The sequence below is a fragment of the Halichoerus grypus genome, chromosome 2 (genome assembly GCF_964656455.1).
Source record: "Halichoerus grypus chromosome 2, mHalGry1.hap1.1, whole genome shotgun sequence".
Classification (NCBI taxonomy): Eukaryota; Metazoa; Chordata; class Mammalia; order Carnivora; family Phocidae; genus Halichoerus; species Halichoerus grypus.
In genome coordinates, this window is record NC_135713.1 from 185,302,982 (window position 1) to 185,330,053 (window position 27,072).

The window sequence follows — 27,072 nt, forward strand, 5'->3', positions numbered from 1 at the left end:
TTTAAATGACCAGTGTCCCCGAAATAGGACGACTTTATTTTCAGTATTAAAGAGATTAACAATAGTTCTCATTATTCTGACTTATCCATATTCAAACTCACCTGCTCAGAAAGTTGCAGGCAGCTTCTAACTAGTCCTACTAATCATTAAGAAAGGACTTCCAGTAAAGGTTATGTGCATAGGAAAGATCAAAGAGTAGAAAATGCCAAACAGAGGTATCCAGAGAGAAAGAAGGCTTTCTGTGGCTGAAATATTTTGTGTCCATGGTTCAGGAATAAGATGCTTCTGCTGGGAGCTGAGAAATCAAGATGAGAAACCTTTGGCATCCCAACTGGATGTCGGGGTTCTCTGCGGTATCTGTGGCTAGTTTAATGCAAACAGTGGGAGAAAGAGACCTGAGGAGGAGGAGGAAGAAATTCTCAACCTCTACTCAATCACCAGCCGCAGCGTTAGGACTGAGAACCGACTGCAAATACACTCAAGGCCTGACCTTGAATGGCACTGGGACAACTCGGAAAACAAATCACTTAGTACTCAAGTCAAGCCTGTTGTGAATGAAGGGCCAGCTCAGGTGCAGCCCAGGGCCCTTGTACTGGAGACCCTCAGAGGAATGGGCACCAGAGGTGAGGATGATACAGCTAGTTATGTGATTTAAAAGGCAGTAACCCACAAGGATGGAAGTAACAGCCCTCACCACTATTCTGCAGATAATCGACAGGACTCCATCCTTAGGGCAACAGGACTGACTAAATCCCTAGCAATTTCATGTTAGGCAGGATCGTGGGTCATAGCTCTAAGTAGAAGCTATAGGTTCTACTCTATAAAAATCTATGTACAGTATAGATCCAGGAGGCTGGGACACTTAGAGAGTGTGGCAGAACACATGGTCTTCAAAGATCTGCTTCTCTTTTGCTGGGAAGGTCTTGTCACAAACTGGACAATTCAAACAAAGGGTCTGCATGTGCTGCTGCTCCAAGGTGTGATCGAAAATGCCATCAGCAAAGTCTGATTTGCAGGTGGGGCATCTCCTCATGGCGAGCTGGGAGGAAGAGCAGAGACGTCAGTACAGATGGAAGCTATGTGTGGCAGAGGCCATGTGTCCTGTTCTCTTATACCCTCAGCACGGAGCATAATGCTTGGCACATGGGAGGTGCTCAAGAAGTAGAGGATGGATGAACTAAGTCACATCTGGAGACACTCACTGAGGCTTTCTCTATCCCGGGACTGAAAGGACCTACTATTGTTCAAGTACTGAGAGAGCTTTCAGCAGAAGGGGCGCTGGACATACCTTGTGGAGCTGGCTGCCTAGTTCTGGTACCAAACTCAGCTCACAGGGGGAGGTCTACAGCAGAAAGCTGATGGGTGAACTGTGCTTTCTTCTCCGCACCTCAACGGGCTCCCTCAGCTTCGGGTTTGACCCAACTGATCCAGCTGACTTCTGGACTTATCAAAATGAACCAGTCTCCCTATGGTTCTCCCATAAACTGGAGCAGGAAGGGGCATTCCTCAAGGATTTTATACTTACCAGGCTCGGGGCCGAACTTTCCTGGATACCTGAGGGTCATAAAAAAGATTTCATTCAATGAAAGAAATACCATCCGTGGATTCTCCAGCTGTGATCTAGCAGCTGGTTTCTGTAACTCCCTCCGTTCCCTTTCTCCCCACTGCCTTTGACTCTTTCGCTCTCCTATGTACCATTAACTGCTGATAGAGGGGCTCTAGGTCAATGATAAAGGGAAAAGAGGAAAAAATAATGAAGTGGCATTTTCGATAGTCATGTTTATGCTATAGAATCAGAAAAAAACAAACCTCTTTTCAGTATGGGGAAAATGAGATTTTAATTAAAACAGTCACGATTTAATAAGAAAGCAATTTGAGAATAGATTTTAAGACTGAAGCCATGCGAACAGGTATTTTTAAATGAAATGCTTAAAAATATTTTTAAAGAGAAAATAAATGTGTACCCCTGACCGCTGTAAAGATTTGATTGTGACTCTTAAGAGAACACGACTGCTTTAAACTGTCCAAGAAAAGGAAACGAGGTCTTCTATCACTTTTGGAGACCAAAGAGGAAAAGTTCCCTGTTCCTTTGTCCCTGGCAAGAACAATCTGACCCTCTGTCTTTGAGTGACAAGACTGGTTTTCATCCCCATTTCCTGTCCTCCAAACCACCCCGGGGTCTCTGTGGGGCCCGTTCCTGCTACCCTTGGTCAGGCCATCAGGGTGGCTGCCATAACTGCCCATTCCTGGGCGGCATACCCCACCTCTTATGCTTCCATTTCCAAACCTTAATTAGCTTCCTCAGCTTTGTATGTATATATCTTCTACATAGACACATTTCTCTGATTTATATATTTGGAATAGAGCCACGGGACTCAATTTGTGTCTGCTGCCTCTAGGCGAATGATCTGATTTGCGTCTTCTAGATTCAGATTTATTTCTCAATTAACACTTCTCGCCTGGCAATCTTTCTATTGGGTCCTCGGCTTCTGCCCAGCAAGGCTTAACAATGAGACTGGTCTTAATTAGCATCTCAGGCCAAAAAAAAAAAAAATTTAGTGGGAGAAAGGGATGCAGGCAAGGGCCTTCTAGCTCAAATGGCAGTTGTCTTACCAGAATATGGGTTTCCATAGACAAGTCCTGGGTTTTGTCCGGCACCTCCTTGATCTGAAGTAGGCACTTGATAGGGCAAAGAGTCAAAATCCAGACCCATGTAACTCAGCAATCTGCTGTTCTCCCTCTTCAAAAGCTAGGGAGAGAACGTTTAGAGAGACATGTTGGAAGATGACAACAAAGAACTGACCACAAGCAACTGGCTAGGGGATGCCCATTACGGGTAGTTCTCAATGAACAATGTGGGGGTGGAGAATCCCAGGAACCAACAAATCGTAATTCTTCTAGGGGAAGCACAGCCTCCACACTCGGAAGATCTGAGTTCTTTATGCCTGAATTTAAATGTATACTGAATTTTGTTTAGATTAATACAAAAAAGAATTTTAAGTCTCTACATACATACCAACCGAGGTGGGGTACAAACGTATGCATATATGAGGGGGGCGGGAGCTATATTAAGGTTGAAGCTGTTGCAAATTATTGAGAGCAAAATGCTTCTTTTAGTCTTTCCTTTCTAGAACAATTTTCTTACACAATGTGAATATTCATCTGATACAGTTTTCCCTTCTTCACGTTTTATCCTTTCAAATGGATATACCAACAGAGAGAGTGAAAGGAGGAAGGAAGAGAGGGAGGGAATGAGGGAGAGAATGAGAGAGAATAAGTTACAAGGAGGACAGATAGCATTTAAAAAGTCCTTAGAAAAAGTTAGTAAACTGCCCCTTCACACCTTTTTTTTTTAAAGATTTTATTTATTTGACAGAGAGAGACGCAGCGAGAGAGGGAACACAAGCAGGGGGAGTGGGACAGGGAGTAGCAGGCTTCCCACTGAGCAGGGAGCCCGATGCGGGGCTCCATCCCAGGACCCTGGGATCATGACCTGAGCCGAAGGCAGACGCTCAACGACTGAGCCACCCAGGTGCCCCGTGCCCCTTCACATCTTAAGAGGGCTTTACTATAGCTCTTAACAAAGCTTTCAAATATCAGATCTTTTCCTCCCTGTTGCAAATTGTGTATATCTTCCCTCCCTCCCACCGCCCCATCAGACTATACCAGAAAACAGAGATTTCAAAGTCAAGCTCTGTTTATCTAAATCCAGAGGATGAGGATGACAGGACCGGAAACAGACTCCTAAGGCCCCTACAATACTGAAAGGCATTGGCATAAATGACAGAATCAAAGCTAGAGATGATCACTTGGAGGCACAGCGTGGAAGGGTTACAGAGAGGGGAGAGATGGAGAACCAGGGCAGGTGTAGATCTAGGAGCACAAGCCAGAGTGCGTGGACACCTAACTTTGATGCAAGAGCAGGAAAGTGCCTTTAAGTACAGCTTTTTTTTTTTAAGTTTTTATTTATTGTTTTTAATAATCTCTACACCCAATATGGGGCTCGAACTCACAACCCCCGAGATCGAGTCACATGCTCCTCCAGCTGAGCCAACCAGGTGCCCCCAAGTGCAGCTTCCTTATTTGCTGCCATCATCCTCAATCAACCAAGAATAGCTTGTGTCTAACCCACAGCAGGAAACAAATACTGACTGGATGAATGAATGAGTGAGTGGATGAATGCAGAGCATTTTATCAGGAGCCTACCATGGGTCCAGCCCTGGCACAGACTGTCACTACTGCCCCGGTTTGGTAGCAGAAGAAAAGGAAAAAGGTGTGCTGAAGGAAATGGGTCCCTTAGCTAGCCTAAAAATGACGTAGGATATTACTCCCCAAAGACAATACAATAGGTGTGAAGTTAAAAGCAAAATGAATTAAGTTAGATCTTCATCAAGGCTCTTCCTTTCAAGTTGACTACTGCCATGGCAAACAAGTTTCATTTATAGAAGCAAGAGAGGGTTCGTGGTAGATGAGGAAACCAGATTAAATGTACTCGTAGGGGGCGCCTGGGTGGCTCAGTTGGTTAAGCGACTGCCTTCGGCTCAGGTCATGATCCTGGAGTCCCGGGATCGAGTCCCTGCTCGGCGGGGAGTCAGCTTCTCCCTCTGACCCTCTCCCCTCTCGTGCTCTCTGTCTCTCATTCTCTCTCTCTCAAATAAATAAATAGAATCTTAAAAAAAAAAAAAATAAATAAATAAAATAAAAAATGTACTCGTAGGAGCAATGGTCTCACCCATTGTCCCAGAAAGGGCTCTTTTATTTAATTTGTTAATCACCACATCTCTGGGTCACCCTGCTCCTTCTCCTTAAAACCTTGGGGTTTCCAGAGGTGCCTGGGTGGCTTAGTCAGTTAAGTGGCCGACTTGATTTCAGCTCAGGTCATGATCTCAGGGTAGTGGGACTGAGCCCTGCATTTGGCTCCGCGCTCAGCATGGAGTCCGCTTGAGATTCTCTCTCTCCCTCTCCCTCTGCTCCTCCCCACGAGCTCGCTCTCTCTCAAATAAATAAATAAATAAATAAATCTTTAAACAAAACACCTTGGAGTTTCTAGCCTGTTGTATACACTTACATCATTTTCTCTTTCCAATCTCTCTTTCTCTCTCTGCAGAACATTACATATAATCTTGTTCTCATTCAGCGTTTTTGACAGGCCAGAGTTCTCGTCCTGTCAATAACAAAAAACAATTAGGATTAGGATCACATATTGTCATCTGGATCCAAGGTGGGGTACCACAAGGGGCCTGTAGAGGATCTGGGTTCCCAAAGCGGTGGGACTGAGGTGGGGGAGAAGGCAGCTGGGGTGCGGAGGACGTATGGTGGAGGCGATGACGACTTACAGAGAAATGATTTAATAAAATGCCTGAAGGCCTGCCCTGGCATCGAGATGCCGGTTTCTTTTGGTTTAGCTGGTAGTATAAGTGACCAAAGAGAGGAAAAGTCATAAGCTTGGGAAAAGCCCCAAGACTGACTTACCAGAATTAGGGATAAATGGAGCCCTGTTTTAACTGCACCCAACCATGGAAACAAGCATCTTTGTCTTGAAAAAACATCTCACTCGATGTAGTGTGAGGCACTTAGGTCGATGTGACGCCCTCCCAGTGAGGACAGGCATCTGCACTCAAGGGACCCTGAGGACGAAGGAACCCTGGAAGGCATTTATCCAAGGCTACAAGGAACCCGGACTGAGGTCCTGGGCGTCCCGGTGTGACGCGCTGACCTAATTTCATAAACCCCACACTGGTAGGCATGCTTCCGTGCTTCCCATCTCCTACCTACAGACAGACACGTGCACATACCTCACAGAAACACTTAAGCTAATCCTACTAGTTGTGGTTTTTTGTTTTTTTTTTCCAAGATTTTTTATTTGAATGCTGGTGCCCAAACTGCTGTGCGCTTCTAGCCGACCCTGAGGTAGTAACTCAAGCGGGGCTACCCGATGACAGGGCTGACTGCAGGCTCCTGGCTCCCCATCCCCAGTGGCTCCTGCTGGCTCTTCTGGTCCTGCTTCACTTCCTCAAAAGGCAGAAATAAGAAAGGGCTATCTGAGTCTGCACAGAAACCTGCTCGATGGTTACCAAACCTTCCCTGAGACCCGCGGCTGGACTGGGGCCACTACTTCCGGGGACCCCCAGACTGGTTTCTGGCCGCACGCTCCATCCCTCCTCTTTTCAGCAGAAAGAGAAATGTTTCTCCCTAACAAGGGTGGGCAGTCCTCCGGGCTTGGCCTAGGAACCACAGACCTTCACACCCCTGGCTTCCTGGGCCCCTGAGCTCTGTCACCTACCAGTTGCGCAGCGGCCCTGAGTTGCCTGATCTGTCTGTGGAGTCGTTGACATTCTTTGTACTTCTCTAAGAAACAGGCTTTCCCGGCCTCTACCTTTGCCTTCAGGCGCTCCACCTCTTGTACTAACTGCTTCTCCTCCGCTGTTTTCCTGTTCCTAGGCGCCTGAAGTATAAGACACACGGTCCTCGTAGTTAGGGGCCCTTGGCGTATGTGAGGAAGAAAGAAGCCCCTGGGTCTTGAAAAATATGCCACGAAAACCCAGGAAACCCCTACCTGCCACAAGGAGGTTCACACCTTTGAAGGGCTACAGCTTATTTAAAACAGTGATTTCTCATGGGTTAGCCTGGTGATGGGTATTGAGGAGGGCACGTTCTGCATGGAGCACTGGGTGTTATGCACAAACAATGAATCATGGAACACTATATCTAAAACTATGATGTAATGTATGGGGATTAACATAACAATAAAAAAATTAAAAAAAAACAAAACAAAAACAGTGATTTCTCTGCCATAGCAGAGGCCACAAGCTCCAATGTGTGCGGGCGGGGGGCCGGGCCAGTGACGTCGCTGACAAGGAGCTGAGGGCCCCGGGCCAGCGGAGGCTGGAGGCGCGGGGAGAGCATGCGGCCCGTCTGGAGGGAGCAGGGACCAGCCGGCCCGGGCGTCGCTGCTGGCTGGGGATGCGGGCTCCGTGCTGCCAGAGCCTCCAAGTTTTCAAGAGGCTAGAAATACACATTTCTTTTTTTTAAAAAATGGGAAATGTTCCCATTTTTAGTTCTTGGTAGCCAGTTCAAGTTTTGAAAAACACCCTCTAGGCCAAATAAGACATTTCTCTGGGCAAACCTTAACCTGTGAGCGGCAGCTTTTCTAACTTTGTTCTCCTCTTTATCATGCTAAAGTATCTAGTAGCTTCCATATGGTCGGTACTCCACTAGTTGATTGAATAATGGCTGAGTGAATGATATTGCATACACTGCAGATACGATATGACTTAAAATCCCAACAGCTGGACATCCTCCAGACACCAGGGTTTCTCATACCCTTATAGCAATTCAGATAATGGGCTTCCCGGTAGCTGTCATCACCATAAGGCCTCTTTTCCAACAATCTATTCTAGGAATTTATCAGTCAGTTAGGCTTTAATTACTATATTACTATAGCTCAGAATAATTTAGAATGGTAATTGCTAATAGTATATTAACTATAACAAAAATTTTCACGGCTGTAATAGTTTCTAACCAAAGAGCTTGACTTTATAATCCTTCATGGGTCTGCCCCCATGATGAGAAGGGGGTAGGGGTGACTCTGGGTGATTCTTGGCTCAAGGCTCTATTGATGACAACCTGTCATGAAGCCCTTTAAATATCCCTTTGCCATTCATCACACCGTAGAAACGGCCACCTCTCCTAAACGTTTTGTAGATGACAAATTCTCTGTCCTTCTGGGACATCTTGTTAGATGTCCAGTGGTAAACGCTATTCTCCTCTGCCTTTTTTAGCCTTTCCGACCCCTGAAAAGAGGCCCTGTCCCTTCCTGCGTGCAGGCTCCCTCCCACAAAGCCGTCCCAAGACAGACGTGCCGTTAACTCCTGTTGCTTCTTCATGGCCGTCATTTCTTCCTCCTTCATCTGCTCTACTGTCTGCTCCAGCTTCTTCTGGTACTCCCCCTGCACGGAAACAGATGTCGGTACCACGCTGGGCAAACAAAGGCGCGCACACACTGGGGAAGGGCCTGCTGAGCTCACAGGCAAGCAGCCGGCGGACAGAGAAGCAAGTCTTCCCTTACTATTTCTGAGAAGAGCCACGAGATCCCTCATCTCAGATGGCTTCCTCTGAGACCCTTCCCACAGCCGGCGACAGCCGTATATGACAGAGGAAACAAAGAACTATGTATATATTTTCTCGCAAAGGCCCAAAAATGTTGGGCCCATCCGTGACTCTACCTGTTGAGTTAAAGTGAGAAGGAGCTGGCTATTTTCCTTTTTCAGACGCTCCAACTGTTCTGTCTTATCTTGATCTCCCTGCACAAGCTTCTCCATTTCTTTCTCTTGAGTTGACAGCTGGGCCTAAAGCAAAAACAGTGAATATAGCCAAGACATAAAAGAAAGAAAACTGAACAGGAACAATGCTGTTTAATGTGCACTAACACACAGAAGTGTGTGCTCCCTGGCAACTCTCAACTGCCAAATATCCCTAGAACGCCCACTTTTTCGCTTTCCCGCACTCCCTGTGTCTAAGACTCAACTGAGGAAAAGTCAACAAACCACTCTTTAAGGCATAGCTTAGAAACCAAGAGTGATTCAGCTGTTATCTGCTTTACATTCTAGACTTTTTTTTTTTTCATTCTAGGCTTTTGAGAAAGACTTTACTTGAAAAGATTTTGTAGCTAAAAGAAAAAAGTTTGAAAAGCACTGGTAGAGCTGACAGTCCTCCATCTTAAAAGTTCATGACAGGGGCGCCTGGGTGGCTCAGTCGTTAAGCGTCTGCCTTCGGCTCAGGTCGTGATCCCAGGGTCCTGGGATCGAGCCCCGCATCAGGCTCCCTGCTCAGCGGGAAGCCTGCTTCTCCCTCTCCCAACTCCCCCTGCTTGTGTTCCCTCTCTCGCTGTGTCTCTGTCAAATAAATAAAATCTTAAAAAAAAAAAAAAAAGAGTTCATGATAAATATAGACTGAACAAATTATTCAGTTCCTTGTGGACTGGGACTATAAAAGTAACGGTGTGTGCGGGGAGGGTCAAGAATAGAAAACGCCATGAACATTTAGTCTGATGCTTTGAAAGGTCTACTGAGACCCTCGCTACAGTGAAATGCATCTGTCTCTCTCTGGGCCACCACTGGGAGGAGTGACGGCCACGGTAAGACAATGCACTTTGGCAAAGATTTGCCATTACCCACCTGGAGCTGATCCACTTGGACTCCCATCTTCTCATTTTCTGAGGACATCTTTTGGTTTTGTTCCTTCAGTCTGTGGAGGTGAAGAGGACTGAGTGAAAAATACGCTGATTCTGGGTCAGATGCCCCAGGCCTTCAATGACTTAAGGCTGCCTTGGCCCTAGGCTGTGGAATTAGTTTAAAATCCATTCTTCTTCAGTCCTGTTTCGGCTTCCTGACCTCAAACTGCACGTATTCGACACTTCACGCTAATACTTGAATTCCGGTTACTTCGCCTTACCGTCTGGATAGTAATGCTCCAACCTAGAATCATACTTGTCACTGCCATAAGAGAAAGACTGTTTTCTAAGGAGTTCTGGAGATCTAATCTGACCCTGCCCCGAGGTGTCTGTAACACAGCAGTTCCTCCCATCTGAGAATCACTCACTGAAGCAGCTCTGTCTCCCAGTGGTCCTTCTGCGCCTTCACTTGCTGTTCCAATTTCTTATTGGTGCTCTTTAAAGTTTCTAGCTCCTCCTGCAGATTGAGACGTCAAAGGAACAGACCATTTCTAAGACACGTTTTAGTATCTCAGCTAGCCGACAAATATTTGCTGAGCATTTACTACATGTCAGGCACTTATTATATGTCATGACACGACAGTGAATGAAATATCCAAGTAAAGGGGTTTCCAGATTAAAATGTTCTTAATCTGTTCTCTCCACGAAATGCATTCACCTTAATTTCTCTTCCACCAGAGCTTGTATTTGTCCATTAACTCATTAAGCAAATATTTACTGAGTGCCTCTGAGGCACTGTTCCTTCACTGCAGACACAGCAGCGAATGAAATAAAGTAGCTTTTCTCTTTGAAAGGTGCTGTCCCATAAATTCACGAACACCGCATACGTGATTCAAGTTTAGGAGCCACATAATTAAAAAAAACAGATACACTTAATTTTACTAATGGTACATTTAACTCAATATATCTAAAATATTGCTTCAATATGTAAGTAAGAAGGAAATATTTCAATTTTTTTCATATTAAGTCTTCAAAATGCGATATACCCCCTATGCTTACAGCGTATCACAAGACGCCATGTTGCCAGTGTTCCAGAGCCACGGGCTCCACGTTTGGTTTTTCTTTCCCAACTTCATTCTGCACTGAAGCCAACCTTGTCCGTCAACAACAACTCCCTGCTTTTAGCTCCAAGATTGACAAATTTATCATCTTTTAAACAATAATTTTTAGGGGCGCCTGGGTAGCTCAGTCGTTAAGCAACTGCCTTTGGCTCAGGTCATGATCCCGGGGTCCTGGGATCGAGCCCCGCATCGGGCTCCCTGCTCCGCAGGAAGCCTGCTTCTCCCTCTCCCTCTGCCCCTGCTTGTGATCCTGCTCTCACTGTGTCTCTCTCTGTCAACTAAATAAAATCTTTAAAATAATAATAATAACAATAATTTTTTAAAAATTGTAGGAATATGTACATAAAATTTTCCCTCTTAATCATTTTTAAGCCTACAGTTCAGTGGCATTAAGCACATTCACACTGTTGTACAACCAGCACCACATCCACTCACAGAACTATTTTCATTTTGCACAACCATGAAAACACGACTCCCTGTTCCCCCCACCGGTGCCCCCACTCCCAGCAACCACTACTCTACTTTCTGTCTCTATGAAGTCGGCTACTCCAGGTACCTCATCAGTGGGATCACATGCTATTTGTTTCTCTGTGTCCGACCCATTTTACCCGGCTACTGTCTTCAATGTTCGTCCATCCTGTAGCCTGTGCCAGAATGTCTTTCCTTTTTAAAGCTGAGTAATATTCCATTGTTATCTACACGCTAAACCATGTCTATCCATCTATCTGTCACTGGACACCTGGGCTGCCTCCACCCTTTGGCTGTTATGAAAGATGCTGTTATGAACATGGGTGTACTAGTCTCTCTTTCAGAAAACAAGTACTATCAATCTCTCTTTTATAGACAGGGAAACTCAAGTTCAGAGATGTTAAAATTTCCCCTGCTTCATCAAATAGTAAGTGGGAGAATCAGTCTGTGTGATTCCAAAGATGGGGTTCTTAACCACTGTATGGTCCTGGCTCTAAAACACATGGGTTTTCCTGCCCATTTTTATTGTTTTTAATTTTTGATTCCTAAAAAACATGGGTTTTAACATCAAAAAAAATCTGAGCTCAAATCCACACTCCTTTCAAAGTCATGAACTGCTGTGACATTGAACAAGTCACCTAACCTCTCTGAGCTGCTGGGTGGTTGTAAGGATTAAGTGAAGCAATCCGCTTAATTACAGTGCCTCACTTACAGTGCACATAGTAGGTGCTGAATAAATACTGGCTTGGGTTATCACGACAACTAGTAGCTAGTCGGTAGGAGAGCTAACCCAAGAAGCCAGACCCTCCGATTCCTTGGCTAGAACCTGGCAGGTGAGCTGTAGGGCTCCTGGCCAGGACACTGGTTCCTGACAGACAGACTGTGAATTACACCTCTGCCACCTGTTTGTTGTCTCACTGCCTGGAGTAGGCCAGATCTGTAGCCTGGACCTGTCACCCACATTTCTCTACCAGCCCAGGGCTGAGGACATCACAGGCGTTTGTGTGATGGCAATGTATAAGGAACAGTCTGCCTGGGAGTCAAGAGAAGTGGGTCCTAACCTAGTGTGGTCACTAAACGGACCTCTTCCTCTCTCCTCTGGGCCTCAGTTTGCTCACCTGTAGATCAAGGGCTCTACAGATGGTGACTGCCAAGGTTTGCACGTTCTGGAACTTCTAAGGTATGACCTCAGTGTAATTAGTTTATAGTACTTAGAGAAGACTCTCCTCTTTAGCTCCTTGCGTTATCAACTCTCATTTACCACCCACTGATTGGAAGGATGTTTCAAAAGAGAAGTAGCAAAGAGTTTGGATAACCTGAAACCTTGCTTTTATACTCTCTACTCTCTCGATGTCCACATTCTAGCTAATCAAAGCAAATAGATTACATTCTACATAGGAAGTAGGAAGAAGCAGTCAGACTGCCTGGGTTTGAATCCTGGCTCCATCATGGATTAGCTGTATGAGAGATTATGTACCTGTCTAAGCCTCAGATTACTCATCTGTAAAATCAGGGTAATAATAGTACCTATTCCGAAGTTTAAATAAAGTAATCCATATAAACTTTTAACCCTGTGCCTATTCAAAGATATTGTATAAGGGAGTAAGATCACAAGCAAAACAGAAGGTGGTGCTGGATAAGAGACACCATCCAATTCTGACCTCTGTACTCTAGGTTCATGTTCTTCGTTTGTTTTCAGGCTCATGTTTAACTAGCAGCCATACCTCCTTCTTGTGGAGCTCAGCCTGCATGTCTGAGTTCTGCTTCTGGAGGCTGACACAGCTGTCCTTCAGCTCCTCGTTTTCTTTGCAAAGCTCCTTATTGTGCTGCTCAATTTCTTCCACCTCACCCTACGAAAGAGCATCTGTGAATTCATATTTGACCCTTTATAGCTCGATAAATATTCAAGTCCCTCTAGTGGAACATTCCCGTAGGCTGGGATGCTGAGAGTCTGGTGGATTCCCACTCATACGGCGACATCTGTGCACCCTGAATGGGATCACCTCCTCAGTATGTAGGGAAGGGGGTAAGGTAGGTATGTCTGTATGACTGCAACACCGAGCCTGTCATTACGAAGAAAGAAAGACAAACAAAACTAAGGCCATAAAGAGTTAAAAGGCAGAATGACAGAAGAATGTAGATTCTTCTTGCAAACACTTACTACTCTTTGTCTTTCCTAATGCACTTAGCTCCTAGAGGCCAAGGACAGGAAGTGACTTAATTGATTTTTCACTGCCTACCAGAGTGCTGGATGGAAAGAGGGTGTCCTGTGAAATAACTGAGTGAATGAATCTAATACTCATGTATGACAGGCTCTGGGTCGGAACTGAGAGATAGGGGCGCCTGGGTGGCTTAGTCGGTTAAGATCTGCCTTCGGCTCAGGTCAAGATCCCAGGATCCTGGGATCGAGCCCCACATCGGGCTCCCTGCTCGGCAGGAAGCCTGCTTCTCCCTCTCCCACTCCCCCTGCTTATGTGCTCTCTGTCAAATGAATAAATAAAATCTTAAAAAAAATTAAAAGAACGGAGAGACACAAAGCATATTTGGTGTATTCCTCCTCAAAGGAGCTTATAAATTTACCGTCGTGGTAAGATGTGCAGATGCGCAGATGACCAGATGTGTAGATTATCAAAACTAAGCAACTGGAAAAGTTAAGGGAAAACTGAATGCCAACTGAGTTACAGCAGCTTTAGAGAAAGGAGAAATCACTTATTGTTGTGATTCTTTTCAATGTTCCTAAGTCATTCCTGAGCAGGTTTGAATGGGTACTATATACATTTTTCCCAATAGCATCTGTTAAGACATTCAATAAAGGCTTATTGGTCCAAATTCCACCCTATCCTGAAATTACTACTCTTAATGGCAGGAAAGGATTGAGGTGAGATGTTTACAGACCTGAGTGGTAACCACCAGGATGTCCTCCTCATTTTCTGGACGGAACTGGAAAGGGATACTTGCTCCCCGGACCACACCATCCTGATCCACATAGCAGAACTGGTAATACTCATCATCCTTGGGCAGGTAATAAGCTGAAAACACAACATGATTTTTAATCCAAAATAAGGTCTATTAAGAAAACTAAAAATCTGGAAGTCTTTTATCTGCCCCAGAAATCTTAAGCTCAAGGGAATTAGTCTTAGCTGCTGTCTTCAAATACCTTTGATCTAGGATTTTTCTCACCTTTGAACTGGACTTCCTGCTGTTTGGCTGATTCGCTGTTTAGGTCAACGGGCAAAGTGACCCACATGAAGGTGTAATACTCACGGGTTGTCTTCCATCCCACCTGCAATGACAGAAGGCTCTCACTCAGCATCTGAAAGTGCTCAGGGGAAAACCCTTATTTGTGCTAGGTCTTCTTAAAATGCACTTACTATTTACTTGTTTATGTTGAAAATAGAATGAGTCCCTTATGATATGTGGTATGAAGTCTGATACACCTAGAAACTGGCACGCACACAGTCCAGAATACCTGGCTCAGAAGGAAATGAAAACTGACCCCTCAACACCCAGGACCAGAGTTCCAAAAATTCCATCACCACATCAGACAGAGAACGGTGAGTGGCTGGGGAAAACAGTGAAGACAGTTCTGGGGTTGTGAATCTGATCCCGCTACCTTCTCCCAACAGTGTTCTTAGAACTTCTTAATCAGAAAGCCCTTCTGACCCACCGTCTCCATGGGTCAGTCCTCTCCTGTGTCCAGGCCAGTCTTGTCACCCATACTGACCTGGTTATACTTGTGCATTTAAAAATGCTGTTTTTGAATCAGGTGCATGTGGAGGGGCAAAAGGGTTCTTAAATTATGAGGTAGGTCCCAGATAACAGAGTCCAGTCTATAGAATTTTGTGTTTTTCTTTTCTTTTTTTTTTTTTAAGATTTTATTTATTTATTTTACAGAGCGAGACAGTGAGAGAGGGAACACAAGCAGGGACAGTGGGAGAGGGAGAAGCAGGCTTCCCGCGGAGCAGGGAACCCGATGCAGGGCTCGATCCCAGGACCCTGGGATCATGACCTGAGCAGAAGGCAGACGCTTAATGACTGAGCCACCCAGGCGCTTAGCGACTGAGCCACCCAGGTGCCCCACGTCAGTGTTTTTCTTAATGCGTGCTTAACGAAGGCTTTTTGGTGACAGATACTGACAACAATCTGGCAGTCATAGAGGCCTCCTCCAGGTCTTGAATGCAATAAGTCATGATATAAAATACCGTAAAATATGCCTCAGAATAGAAAGCTGGCTAAGTGGAAAATATTCTCCGTAAACGTGAAGAGGGGTAAAAGATGGCCCAAATCGTATCTGGAGGATAAGGGCACACCCAAGAATAGAAAGGGAGCCATTGTGTCTTCGAGGGGAGAACACTCAGCAAAAGAGAAGTGAAATTACATTTATTGCCATATTTTGACCCTGCCTGAGCCCAGTGGGAAGAAAAAGAACTAAAAATAAATTCCATTTTTATATATGAAGGAATGAGTGCAGGGTTGAAAAGGCTACACTGAAAGCTCATCAGAACATAGCAGGGCATGTTTTAGTGGCTCATGAATACACACCCCATTGCTGTACGCATCTCAGAGACCGCGGCCTGTGGCGGTACAGGAAGCAAGAATTTTATGGAGTCTTCATTCACATCCTGTAGTTTCTTAATGCACTGTGACCAAAATACCATCTGGGAAGGCCTAAGAATTACAGCAGTCTTGGACCAAGGACACAACTTCTGGCCAGCTACAATTTCTGGCCTTGGCCCCTCCACCTGAGTAGTCCTAGTCCCGGTGGGCCTCTCATGGCATGACATGTCCCCTCTCGGGGCCCTTGGAAACATTTCAATGCCCACGGAAAGAACATGGAGCACAGGGTTGTGCACTGAGGGCAGGAAAGCCAACTCCCACTTACTTTAGGCTCTATCATTGCTGGTAGCTTTTGCTATATTGAGAAGATGAAACATATAGCACATTCGAAAACAGTTCACAAGCGTCTGCTTGGTGCCAGGAAGGACCAGCGTCCCGACTGGTGAGGAGCTGAGGAGTATGGTTGAGACTGCACTGCAAATGGTTCAGTTAATGGAGCATGCGACTTTTTTTTTTTTAATTAGAAAAAAGGAAAAAAAAAATTTTTAAGTGATCTCTACCCCCAATGTGTGGCTTGAACTCACAACCCCGAGATCAAGGGTTGCGGAGCTCCACCGACTGAGCCAGTCAGGCACTGTGAGCAGGGTTGTGAGTCTGAGCCCCATGTGAGGTGTGGAGTTTACTTAAAATAAAATTAAAAAGAGGGGTGCCCGGGTGGCTCAGTTGGTTGAGCGTCCCACTCTTGATTTTGGCTCAGGTCATGATCTCTGGGTTGTGGGATTGGGCCCTGCACTGGGCTCTGCACTCAGCTTGACATTCTCTCCCTCCCTCTGCTCTCTCTCTCTAAAATAAATAAAGTCTTTAAAAAGAGAGAGAGAGATTATACTACAAGAACACCAGGTGAGCTTTCCAAGGGAGATATGAAAGATAACACTTTATAGTCAACTCTCTACCATCTGTTGTTCATATGAATTCAGCAGAATAGGAAAAAAAGCAGAGGTTTAGGAATCAAACAAACTTGTTCACCAGTTACTCACTGGGAAAGTCACCATCTTGAGTATATTCATTTTATTCATCTGTGTGTAAGAGATAAGACTCCCTATCTAAGGGTACTGCTGTGCCGTGAGGCTCAGTGAGGACACACAGACACACATGCACGCACAAAACCTCAGACCCTGCACATCACATGTTCTCAAAAAGTCTGTGTTCTCTTTATTAGTCTTAGAACTTTCTTTCAGGCTTCTAGGTAGCTGTTCAAGTCAATAGCTTCATGGACAATGAACACGAGAGGCCATTTTTTGTATTAATGGTTTTCTTTATGGAATCATGGCGATACGTCTGAAATACATGAAGCATTCCAAAATAGATGCATTTTTCAAAAAAATTTTTTTAAAGATTTCATTTATTTATTTGAGAGAGAGAGAGAGCGATCACAGAGGGAAAGGGAGAAGCGGGCTCCCTGCTCTGCAGGGCTTGATCCCGGGACCCAGAGATCATGACCTGAGCTGAAGGCAGCCGCTTAACCAACTGAGCCACCCAGGCGCCCCTCAAAAATGTTTTTAAACATTTGTTTTTAAAAGGTATAAGATTTTCATTTGGTTTACGGTCAAGTCCTCACTGGAAGTTGCTAAGTCCTTGGAAAATACAACCAGTCTAGGCAAAACAGAAATATAACTGTGTTGAAAAAAAAAAAAGTTATAGGTTACATTTCATTTTTTTTTTAAGATTTTATTTATTTATTTGAGAGAGTGAGATATCACGAGCAGGAGGAAAAGGTAGAAGGAGAAGCAGACTCCCCATTGAGCAGGGAGCCCGACACAGGACTCGATCCCAGAACCTTGGGGTCATGACCTGAGCCAAAGGCAGACATTTAACCGACTGAGCCACCCAGACGCCCACAGATTACATTTCAAAGATGAATAAGCAGTTTTCAAATTGTCCTCTTTTTAAATTATCTGTAGCTGCACTGTCCAGAATGATAGACACTAGCCCATTTAAATTAATTAAATTTTCATAATTCTAGCCACATTTTAAGTGCTCAATACCCACATGTGGCTAGAGCCCATCAGGACGCGTCCTGGACAGTGAAGGTACAGCTCCATTGTAGAAAATTCTACTTGACAGCTTTGCTACATATGGGGAAGAAAAAAACAACAATCATCTTCCAAAATAGGAAATACTCCAGTGTGTCAGTTTTCTGTGTCAGGACATCCTTCAGTCTAACGAGTCAATATCCTGCAGTCTCAGGAGGTGTCCTGCTATCCCTGCCTCTAAACACGAGCTTCCATGGCTCCATCAGTTAGCTTAGAATTCCAAACAATTAAGGAAAAGTAACTCTGTGAGGGATGTGAATAAGCACCAGCTCCTCCACAGTGCAGTCAAGAATGATGTCTGATGAACCATGAGAGACTATGGACTCTGAGAAACAAACTGAGGGTTCTAGAGGTGAGGGGGGTGGGGGGATGGGTTAGCCCAGTGATGGGTAGTAAAGAGGGCACGTATTGAATGGAGCACTGGGTGTTACATGCAAACAATGAATCATGGAACACTACATCAAAAACTAATGATGTAATGTATGGTGACTAACATAATAAAATAAAATTAAAAAAAAAAGAATGATGTCTGATTTCAGATGAACAACACTGGCAAACAAGCACATGACATACTGAGGTGTCAAAACAAAGGTCACTGATCTTGGAACTCAGCAGTGTAAATTACTTAAATTTGACCTTTATCTTCTGTCTCTGGATATAATAGGAAGATCTGTCATTATGGTGTGTGTGTGTGTGTGTGTGTGTGTGTGTGTGTGTGTGTGATGTGAGGGACAGAGAGAGACACAGATGGGGGGAGAAAGGGAGGCAGAGAATAAGTTGACTATAATTAAAAAAAGTACCATTTCTGTACTTGAACTAGGAGAGGTCCCTGAGGGACCTCAGAAAATTTCTATACCTGGAAATCTTTACAAAGAAGCAAGTCACACTTACTCAGTAATAAACGTCTTGGATGCAGGACGTCAAACCAGGTAACTTCTCGACCTCCTTTTTAGATATGTAATACTCATATTAAAACAAATTAAACACTCTTCTAAGTAAGAAAGCAATGTTTAAGGTCACAGAAATTACATAAGGGGCCACTCATCCCAGTCAACTCATAGATGAATATTTCAAAATAGGATAATTTAAAAACATTTACATTTGGTCTTTGAAAGCATCATAAAACTTGGGGGCTATATGATTTGCCATCTTATTTTGGCTTGCGACTGAAATTAAAACTTGAGTCCCACAGCACATGTAGGTGTGTGAAGGGGGAAGTTGGGAAGTACCAGGGAGTTTAGTTTAGTATTTTATTTTTATTTATTCATTTTTTAAAAGATTATTTATTTATTTATTTGACAGAGAGAGCGCACAAGCAGGCAGAGCAGCAGGCAGAGGGAGAGGGAGAAACAGGCTCCCTGCTGAGCAAGGAGCCCCATGTGGGGCTTATCTGAGGATCCCAGGATCATGACCTGAGCCGAAGGCAGTTGCTTAACCAACTGAGCCACCCAGGCGCCCCTAGTTTAGGATTTTTAAAATTGGCCAGGGGTGGGTGCCTGGGTGGCTCAGTCGTTGGGCGTCTGCCTTCAGCTCAGGTCATGGTCCCGGGGTCCTGGGATCGAATCCCACATCGGGCTCCCAGCTCAGCGGGAAGCCTGCTTCTCCTTCTCCCACTCCCCCTGCTTGTGTCCCCTCTCTCGCTGTGTCTCTGTCGAATAAATGAATAAAATCTTTAAAAAAAAAAAAAAAAAATTGGCCAAGGGTGCCTCAGTGGCTCAGTCGGTTAAGTGTCTGCTTTTAGCTCAGGTCATGATCCTGGGGTCCTGGGATCAAGGCCCGTGTTGGGCTCCCTGCTCAGCGGAGAGCCTGCTTCTCCCTCTCCCTCTGCTGCTCCCCCTGCTTGTGCTCTCTCTCTGTCAAATAAATAAAAATCTTAAAAAAAAAAAATTTTTTTTTAAATGGCCAGACCAAAAAAAAAAAGAGGTGTGGGGCGCCTGGGTGGCTCAGTCAGGTAAGTGTCTGACTTCGGCTCAGGTCATGATCTCAGGGTCCTGGGATCGAGCCCTGTGTCAGGCTCCTTGTTCAACAGGGAGTCTGCTTGTCTCTCTGCCCCCTGCCACTCATACTCTCTCTCTCAAATAAATAGATAAAATCTTAAAAAAAAAAAAAAGGCCAGACATAAGATGCAAAATGCTTATAATACACACACGGTCACACACTCAGTTAATGAAGAGTAACCTCTAGTTCCCAGTCACTTGGTACTAAATTAACCACTTACTCTAAAGATGCCAATCCAATCCTTTCGGCGGGGAATGAAATGCTGGGTGAGTGTATAATAGCATGTGACATCCCCTCCAGGGACATAGAACTTCTCCACGCTGTTAAAGATGACCTGAGAGAAATGACAATGATCCAGCAAGACAGCTGATGTGGGGGGATCTTCTAGAGTCTCTTCCATGGTGGGTGTCCTGTTACGAGATATGGGATAGAATAAGACTCAGAAAGGGCTGTTTGAAATGTTGGGAGATTTCTGGGCTCTCACCCAGGGAACATTCCATTCGAGGCAAGTCAGGAAAAGCAAAAGCCTGACAGGGATTGAGATCATACAACTTGCTTTCTGTTTCACTTTGAGCCATTTTGCATTCATAGCTTCCTGTGCTATAAGATCTTTCTAAGAATGTCTTTGATCTCTGCCACAGGCACCCCCACCCTCACATACCTTTATTCTCTGCTCATAGCTTGTTTGTTCCACTTCTTCTAAGTGCCTTAAATAAGTAAGGCAGCCTCGAGGAAAATAACCCAAGCTGGGAATGGTAAGACCTAGAGTCTAGATTTTTCATCCCAACAAGTCCTGTGACTTCCTGAATATCAATTTCTCTAGATTTCAGCTTCTCCATTCATTCCATTTATCCTATAATTATCGAGTCTTTGCACTCTGCTGGGAGCTGGGCATGGGTGCAGGAAGAAAGGTAGGGTTGAGAGCAGATTATCTGACACGCACCGGTGACAAGCATGGGTTCTGAATCCAGAATGGCGAAGTTCAAATTCCAGCCTCACTACCTATTAGATGCATGAGCTTGGGCAACTCACTTAATCAGCCGGGCTCTATGCCTGTTCCCTCACCTGTAAAATGGGGCTACTAAAACACCTACGTCATTTGGTTTTCCATGAACATTAACTGAAATAATGTAAAGTCTGCAGGCCTTAAATCACTACCTGCCATAGCATCACACAAAGTAGAAATATGCAGAATGACAGAATAAAGTATTAGCAGAGTCTGCAAGAAGAAAGTACTTGCCAGATGTTAGTGATTTTCTTAATATTGTGGGTGTTTTGTTTTGTTTTCTGGCATAGGCTTTGCCCTCGAAAGGGTCCCAATGCAATTAGATGAGAAAACAAGTGACCGACAAAAGGATGGAATCAGTGCAAAATGCTCTTGGGTTCAAAAGAGGGAGAGATGCAACTGGCTAGGAAAATGAAGAAGAGCTTTGAGGGGTGAGTAGAGGCCTGGATAAGCCCTCAAGGAAGATGAGCCTTTGGGCTTGGGGGTGAGGAAATTCCAGGTGAATGAAATGGCATGCATAAAAGCAACGAAAGAGAGAAATGCTGCCCATGTTTGGAGGACAGCAAGCAAGTTGGATCCCTATTTATAACACTGGGGATATAACCTGTATTTCATCTTTGCAGGTCACGGTACAGATAAAATGTGATCAAGCATGGCAAACTATTTGGGAGGTAAAAACAATATAGAAAAGAATCAGAGTCTTTTGAATTGCTGAGATCTGACACTTCCTGCCTCTCAAAAGTCACCTGCTCCACCTTCTAAATGCTCCCCGGGTCTAACATTTAGTGAGTCCATGCTCCTCAACCCAGGGTTTCATTTGGAAATGGAAACAATATGGTGGCTGCAAACAGCAGCTGAAGGAGAGCTGTATACAGGGGACTACTATATGATACCTTACAAATTCGGCTGCTGGAACACGTTGGAAGATTGTATACAACTCAATTTTTAAAAATAAGAACAATAACCAAAAAACACAGCCCTTCTAGTCCTGCCTGACCCTACTTATTTCCTGGTTTTTATTTGAATGCTAAACCACCAGGCCTCTTCTTCCAACTCCTCCAGTGGTCAATTTTCTCACAGAGAAGGCAGGGGGACTTTGGTGGCACTGAACTGTCTATTCCTGGGATTAAGCTAAGGAACTAGGAAATGTATTAGCTTTCTGGTTTGTGGCACAGTTTTGCCACATCCTTAACCTCAAACCTCAGATCAGTTTTTCTGAGGAAGGGGGACGTCTCGTTCCAGTCTAGGTCAGAACTAGTTCCACATATACGCTGTTGCCTGTGTGATCTCTTGGATGCTATGGGAGGGTGGGCAGGGAGATTTCTCAGCTTGCAGACCCCTTTCTTTTCCAGGGGTCTCAAGTCTTACTGAGGCCAGCATATCCCCTCTGTCCTCAGCCTGGAACAGCATTTATCTGAGCTTGTAAAATGACTTAATCTGTTGTCTGTGGATCATAAAGAACACTCAGGTTAAGAGTGGCTTCAGGGCCTGTCTCTCAATTAACCTAAGTACCCAACTCCCTCTTCTTTTACTTCATAACACTATCACCGCTGTACACATGACATAATGCCTAGCCCGTAGTAATTGCTGATTAACTATTCACTGAATAAGTGAAATGCATGTGATTCATCAAAAAGTGAAAGGAAGGGGCTTTGTAGGTAAACAATGGTGTGAATGACCGCGGGGCTAATTCTTTTTTTAAGCCCTGCTCTTAATTTGTTGGGTACCCTTAGAGAAGCTGCTGTTTCTCAGCTTTCTCTTCTCTAAAATAGGGTGAAGAGATGATAATCTCCAAGTGCTATGTCAATTCCTGGTATGGCTGGTTCAACTGGCATAGCTGGTTCAAGTGGTATGGTGCCAAAAAAACAAAAGGCACAGATTTGATTTCCTTAAGGGCCCATAAAATTCACACTCCATTACCCACCTTCTACACACTCAAACTCTGGCAAGCTGTTTTGCAAATGGATTTTACTCTGAAAGGCAAGACCATCCAAGGGTATGAGGGCTTCGTACATCCTCTTTCCTACTAGAAAAAACAATCAATCTATAAGCTCATGAACAGAACACTAAAGAAAGGACATGCACGTGCGTGCACAAACACACAAAGACACAAAAGAGCTCATGTTGAGGCTTGAGAGTAGGGATAGCCAGTGGAAACTAGCTCTTTTCATTCATCTGAACACCTAATCATCTATCTGGAAGTCAACAGCCTTGGTTCCTTGCTTATCAAAAATGTAAGGCTCCATGAAGTTTCCCATTTCAGAGATCTCATCACCTTCCCGGGATGACTCAGAGGGCACCTAGTGGCTCTCTAGGTATTTGGAATTCAATTGTTCTTGAAATAGGAAACTCTCCTCTGTGGGAGACTGGGGAAGGGGTTGAGGAGGCAGGCAGAGTGGAGAACAGCCATGGCTTGCTTCTCTGCTCTTCACCAAAGCTGAGGACAGAAAAGGCCATGGGTGAAAGGCCATGAGTATAACCATGCTAATCTGAACTGGGTCAGCAAGGAGTTACCTCATTTCACTTTTCCTGGAAGGAAGGTATCTACTACTATACCAATTTTTAAGGTCAGTGATCCTTAAAACCCTTTGCTCCCTCCCAGTGATTAGGCTCCTTGGGAGAAATGGGTTCTGACAATGGCTGGGGAAGTCACCTTGCTGTCAAAGTGGCCCAGAAAGGACTGTTTGTGGAGGAGGCAGAGAGGATGTAGAAGAAAAAGCAGAATGATTTAAGCATCAACTTCCCCTTCTTTAACAGCTCCTCCCACTATAGAATCTGTTCACCATCCACTTCTAATTCTGACAATATCCATGGAGGGAAGTGAGACGAGCTAGAAAAAGCAAAAGTTAGGGGCACCGGGGTGGCTCAGTCGTTGAGCGTCTGCCTTCGACTCAGGTCATGATCCCAGGGTCCTGGGATTGAGCCCCGCATCGGGCTCCCTGCTCCTTGGGAAGCCTGCTTCTCCCTCTCCCACTCCCCATGCTTGTGTTCCCTCTCTCGCTGTGTGTCTGTCAAATAAATAAATAAAATCTTAAAAAAAAAAAAAGAGCAAAAGTTAAATTTAGAAGGCTGAGAGCTACGGAGTCATGGAAAAGCAGTGGGATGAATTAGGCCCCCTAGAAATCATGGGATAGTATTCCACCTAATTCCCTCCTCCTATCCTCATGCCCAAGACTAGCCACACGAGCAGTGAGCAGGAAAAACAAATAGGGATGTCTAAAAGCTAACCACTGAGTAGGGGAAAATAATGCAGAGATTCTACAAACTGTCAGAAGCACTTTACTTGGGCTCTGATTTTTTTCAGCTCAGTTTCCAAAAGGATTAGGGTCCTCAGAGGATGCATGCAATAACAGGCAATGTGTTTTAAAATGAGTCCCCTGAACTGGCTTCTGGCTTCTAAGAAAACCTGACACATTTTCATCTAATGAGCTTTTCAAGCCTAATATACTACTCCCAGGACTGTTCCATGAGGGCAGAGATTCTTTTACGTTCTCCTGAAGAAAAGGAACAGCTAATTCTACTTCTGCCCTGAGTGAATCTGTAAAGTACACAGATATGCTTTTTAGCAGAAAAATTTAAAAATATTATAAATCTTCCTGGTTCAGATTCTAACAATGCAAATACTCAACCAAATCAATTCACCAATTTTCCTACAGATTTTCCCCATGTGTGCTGAACCATGAAGAAGAAATAATCTCATTAAAAAATAACTGAAGTTCTACCATAGAGCATGCCCAACATTTTTACATTAGCCTTTCATACCTGTGGGCACATGTTTAGAGAAATGAAAGACTATCAGTAGTTTATCTGGATTAGTTCACAGAAGCAAATCAAATGTTCCCACAGCCAAGAAAGAAATGCAAATCAAGGGGCGCCTGGGTGGCTCAGTCGTTAAGCGTCTGCCTTCGGCTCAGGTCATGATCCCGGGGTCCTGGGATCGAGCCCCGCATCGGGCTCTCTGCTCAGCGGGAAGCCTGCTTCTCCCTCGCCACTCCCCCTGCCTTGTTCCTTCTCTCGCTGTGTCTCTCTGTCAAATAAATAAAATCTTTAAAAAAAAAAAAAAAAAAAGAAATGCAAATCAATTCATTTGGGAACAGTAAAAACAAAAGATAAGCAAAAAAACCCCAAACTGCATTTCATCTAATTCCTTCATCCTGCTTATGTAACTTTCTAAACTAGTAGCCGTTAGCAAAATGTATGAACTGATTTGAATCCCACTCCTCCAGGCCCTGGAAGAGATGCTTGCTCGAAACTACCCTTAGAGAACCTGGACAGTGGCCACTATGGCCCTGACCAAAAGCAAAGACACACAGTCACTGGCCTTCAAATTCTTGAGCTACTTGTTCTAATCCAAAATTTCCAAGTTCATTCTAGTTTTTACCTAAAATCTTTCAGAGTGCCTTAGAGAACTTGTATACCTCCAAGAGGCTTGTAATACTCCTCATTAACAACTGCTGGGATTGGCTGCCCCGCTTGTTCGAAGCAGGCCCTCAGCCATATCCCACACCAGCAGCGCTAGCGGTACGGGGCGAGGAAAGAAAAACAGTTGTGGGACATGAGATGCAGGCAACCAGAAGAAACTGTGTGAAAGCCTCAACGCTGTGTCCTAATCCCCTATTTAATTTAACTGAGATGGTACACTTTTCCCTTGAAAGGGGTGACTGTGCTAACCCCTGAAGTGCCATGGGTGGTGACAGGGTTTGAAGTGCCCTGGAAAGGGAACTAGGCTAGGAGCCAAGGGACCTGGGATCCTGTCTTAGTTCTGCCACTAACTAGCTGTGGCATCTTGGCTAAGTCGCACTGCCTCCTTTTAGGCCTCAGTATCCTCATCAGTATGGATCAGGCTAGAAAATCTCCAAGAAACTTTTCAGCTACAATGATGATCCTAAGTGAAAGAAAAAGAAAGTGAAAGAGGTCATATTAACGATCTCTCTTTTCATCTAAGGAAATAAAGAACCACGGTATTGTATCAACAAGCACAAAGTGTTTAAAGAGCCCTAGATGTACTATCTGACTTGAAAGATAATACTTGTTAGTGCTATGTAACTCTCACCACCTTTCTTGGGGTCCTTTCCACTCCACAGCTGTCATATCTGCTAAAAGGTAGAGTTTCAGGTAGAGGCCCTTTGAAAATATCTGTGAAAGTGAGTCACCTGGATATTCCCTAATTATGTACTCTACATAATCTACAAAGACCTTAAAAGTCCTCTGTTTTGTACTCTGCATAATCTACAAAGACCTTAAAAGTCCTCTGTTTTGTACTCTGCATAATCTACAAAGACCTTAAAAGTCCTCTGTTTTGTACTCTACATAATCTACAAAGACATTAAAAGTCCTCTGTTTTAGATGGTTTTTGCAACCGGGGAAGTTATAATAGATAGCATCTGTATTATTCTACTCAGCTCCAGCAATGGCCACTTGTTGGCTTGCATCGGGAGCAAAGAATCCAAGTGATAGAAAAAGGTTAACATGCCCGGGAGGGGTTGAAATCATAATGGGGGAACATTAGCCCCTAAATTAAATTGGGTTGATGGCAGCCGTAGGGAGGGGCTCCGGGAGATCAACAGTAAAGAAGCAGGTCATTACACTCCAGTTGCTCTTTCTTCTGTATGTCCAATTACAGAAGGCTTCATCTGAAGGAAAGAGACTTTAGGGATCAGGCCTACTCATAAGACAGGGAAACTGAGGCCCAAAGAGAAAGTAACTTGCCTAGGGTGACGGGGCACAGCCCCACCTCGGCCTCGCAGCAAACAGCGATGCTGATGCCAAGGACAGGGATTAAGGAACTACCAAAGATCTCGGCCCGCGCGGGAGGCGGGGGGGGGGGGGGGGGATGAAAAAAGGGGGGGCGGGGGGTGGTTGACGCCGTGACGTCAAGACCCCGACTCCCGTCAGAGGGGTTCCTTCTGCTCAAGAAGCCTGCCACCCGGCCACAAGCAATGAAGCTCTGCCCTCCTGGGGAGAAAACTGCCCCTCAACCCTCCAAGGCCGCAGACGGGGCTCCAGGGGCTCCATGGCGCCACTCACACTTACTGTCACCCTAGAAAGATGGAAGGAAGTGAAAACCGAAACCAGCCGCACCTCTGCCTGCCCAAGGTCCTTTCTGAAGAGTGGAAGTCTGAATTTGGGGAACCCGAAGGCCCAACTGCCCCTAATTGCCCTCCTTCACTCCAGGGACTCACCAACGGTAGCAGCCGGCGTCGGCGCAACAGCAACAGGGCAGGGCAAGGGACAGGGGCGGGGCTAAACACCCAGGGCAGAGCTGATCCCATCTGGTCCCGCCCATACGTCACAACGGCTACCAAGCCCCGCCCCCGCCGTGGTGCTTGCTGGGACTTGTAGTGCTCAGTTGAATGAGCACCCGGGAGCTTAGCAGCCCTATGGGGTTTTCGCCCATCCCGAACAGCTCCCCAAGGAGTCTGTTTCTTCCCCTAGAATGAGACGTTTACTTACCTTGAAAAAAAAACCCAGAACTTTATTTCTTTCAGTCCTGAACAAGAAAGGGCCATCGAGAGGTCATCTTCATTTTTCTCCTGCCTCAGATAGCACTTCACTAAGAGCGGTACAGATGAGACCCCCTTTGGCATTTAATCATCCTTCCGCCTGCCCCTAAAGGAGACCCAGCAATCTCCCTGGATGCCCCCATTTCTGTGTTTC

At 45.0% G+C, this 27,072-nt stretch overlaps 1 protein-coding gene across 3 annotated transcripts; it reads right to left on the reverse strand.

Annotated features, from left to right (window-relative positions):
- CALCOCO2 (calcium binding and coiled-coil domain 2) lies at window positions 1-26,722 on the reverse strand. 3 transcript variants are annotated; one of them, XM_036092823.2, is made up of 13 exons: window positions 26,598-26,722; window positions 19,630-19,819; window positions 13,942-14,044; window positions 13,657-13,790; window positions 12,486-12,611; window positions 9,601-9,689; window positions 9,177-9,246; window positions 8,226-8,348; window positions 7,863-7,949; window positions 5,069-5,164; window positions 2,614-2,749; window positions 1,526-1,554; window positions 1-1,039 (listed from the first exon to the last, which is right to left on the reverse strand). In XM_036092823.2, the coding sequence occupies exons 1-13, from the start codon at window positions 26,699-26,701 to the stop codon at window positions 863-865; spliced, it is 1,464 nt and encodes a 487-aa protein (XP_035948716.2). In that variant the 5' UTR covers window positions 26,702-26,722; the 3' UTR covers window positions 1-862. The 3 variants fall into 3 exon arrangements, with proteins under 3 accessions (XP_035948716.2, XP_035948717.2, XP_077921743.1); XM_036092824.2 differs by lacking the exon at window positions 26,598-26,722 and adding an exon at window positions 26,497-26,583; XM_078065617.1 differs by lacking the exon at window positions 26,598-26,722 and adding an exon at window positions 22,340-22,432.
- Window positions 26,723-27,072: the final 350 nt, after the last annotated feature.

Excerpts from the sequence above, each read along its gene's own strand:
- CALCOCO2 (XM_036092823.2), bottom strand. The coding sequence starts at position 26,701 with ATGGGCGGGACCAGATGGGATCAGCTCTGCCCTGGGTGTTTAGCCCCG. Across the intron at positions 9,247-9,600 it reads TGGGAGACAGAGCTGCTTCA|ACTGAAGGAACAAAACCAAA; the intron begins GTGAGTGATTCT and ends TCACCTCCACAG. Across the intron at positions 5,165-7,862 it reads AGAAGCAACAGGAGTTAACG|GACGAGAACTCTGGCCTGTC; the intron begins GCACGTCTGTCT and ends TGTTATTGACAG.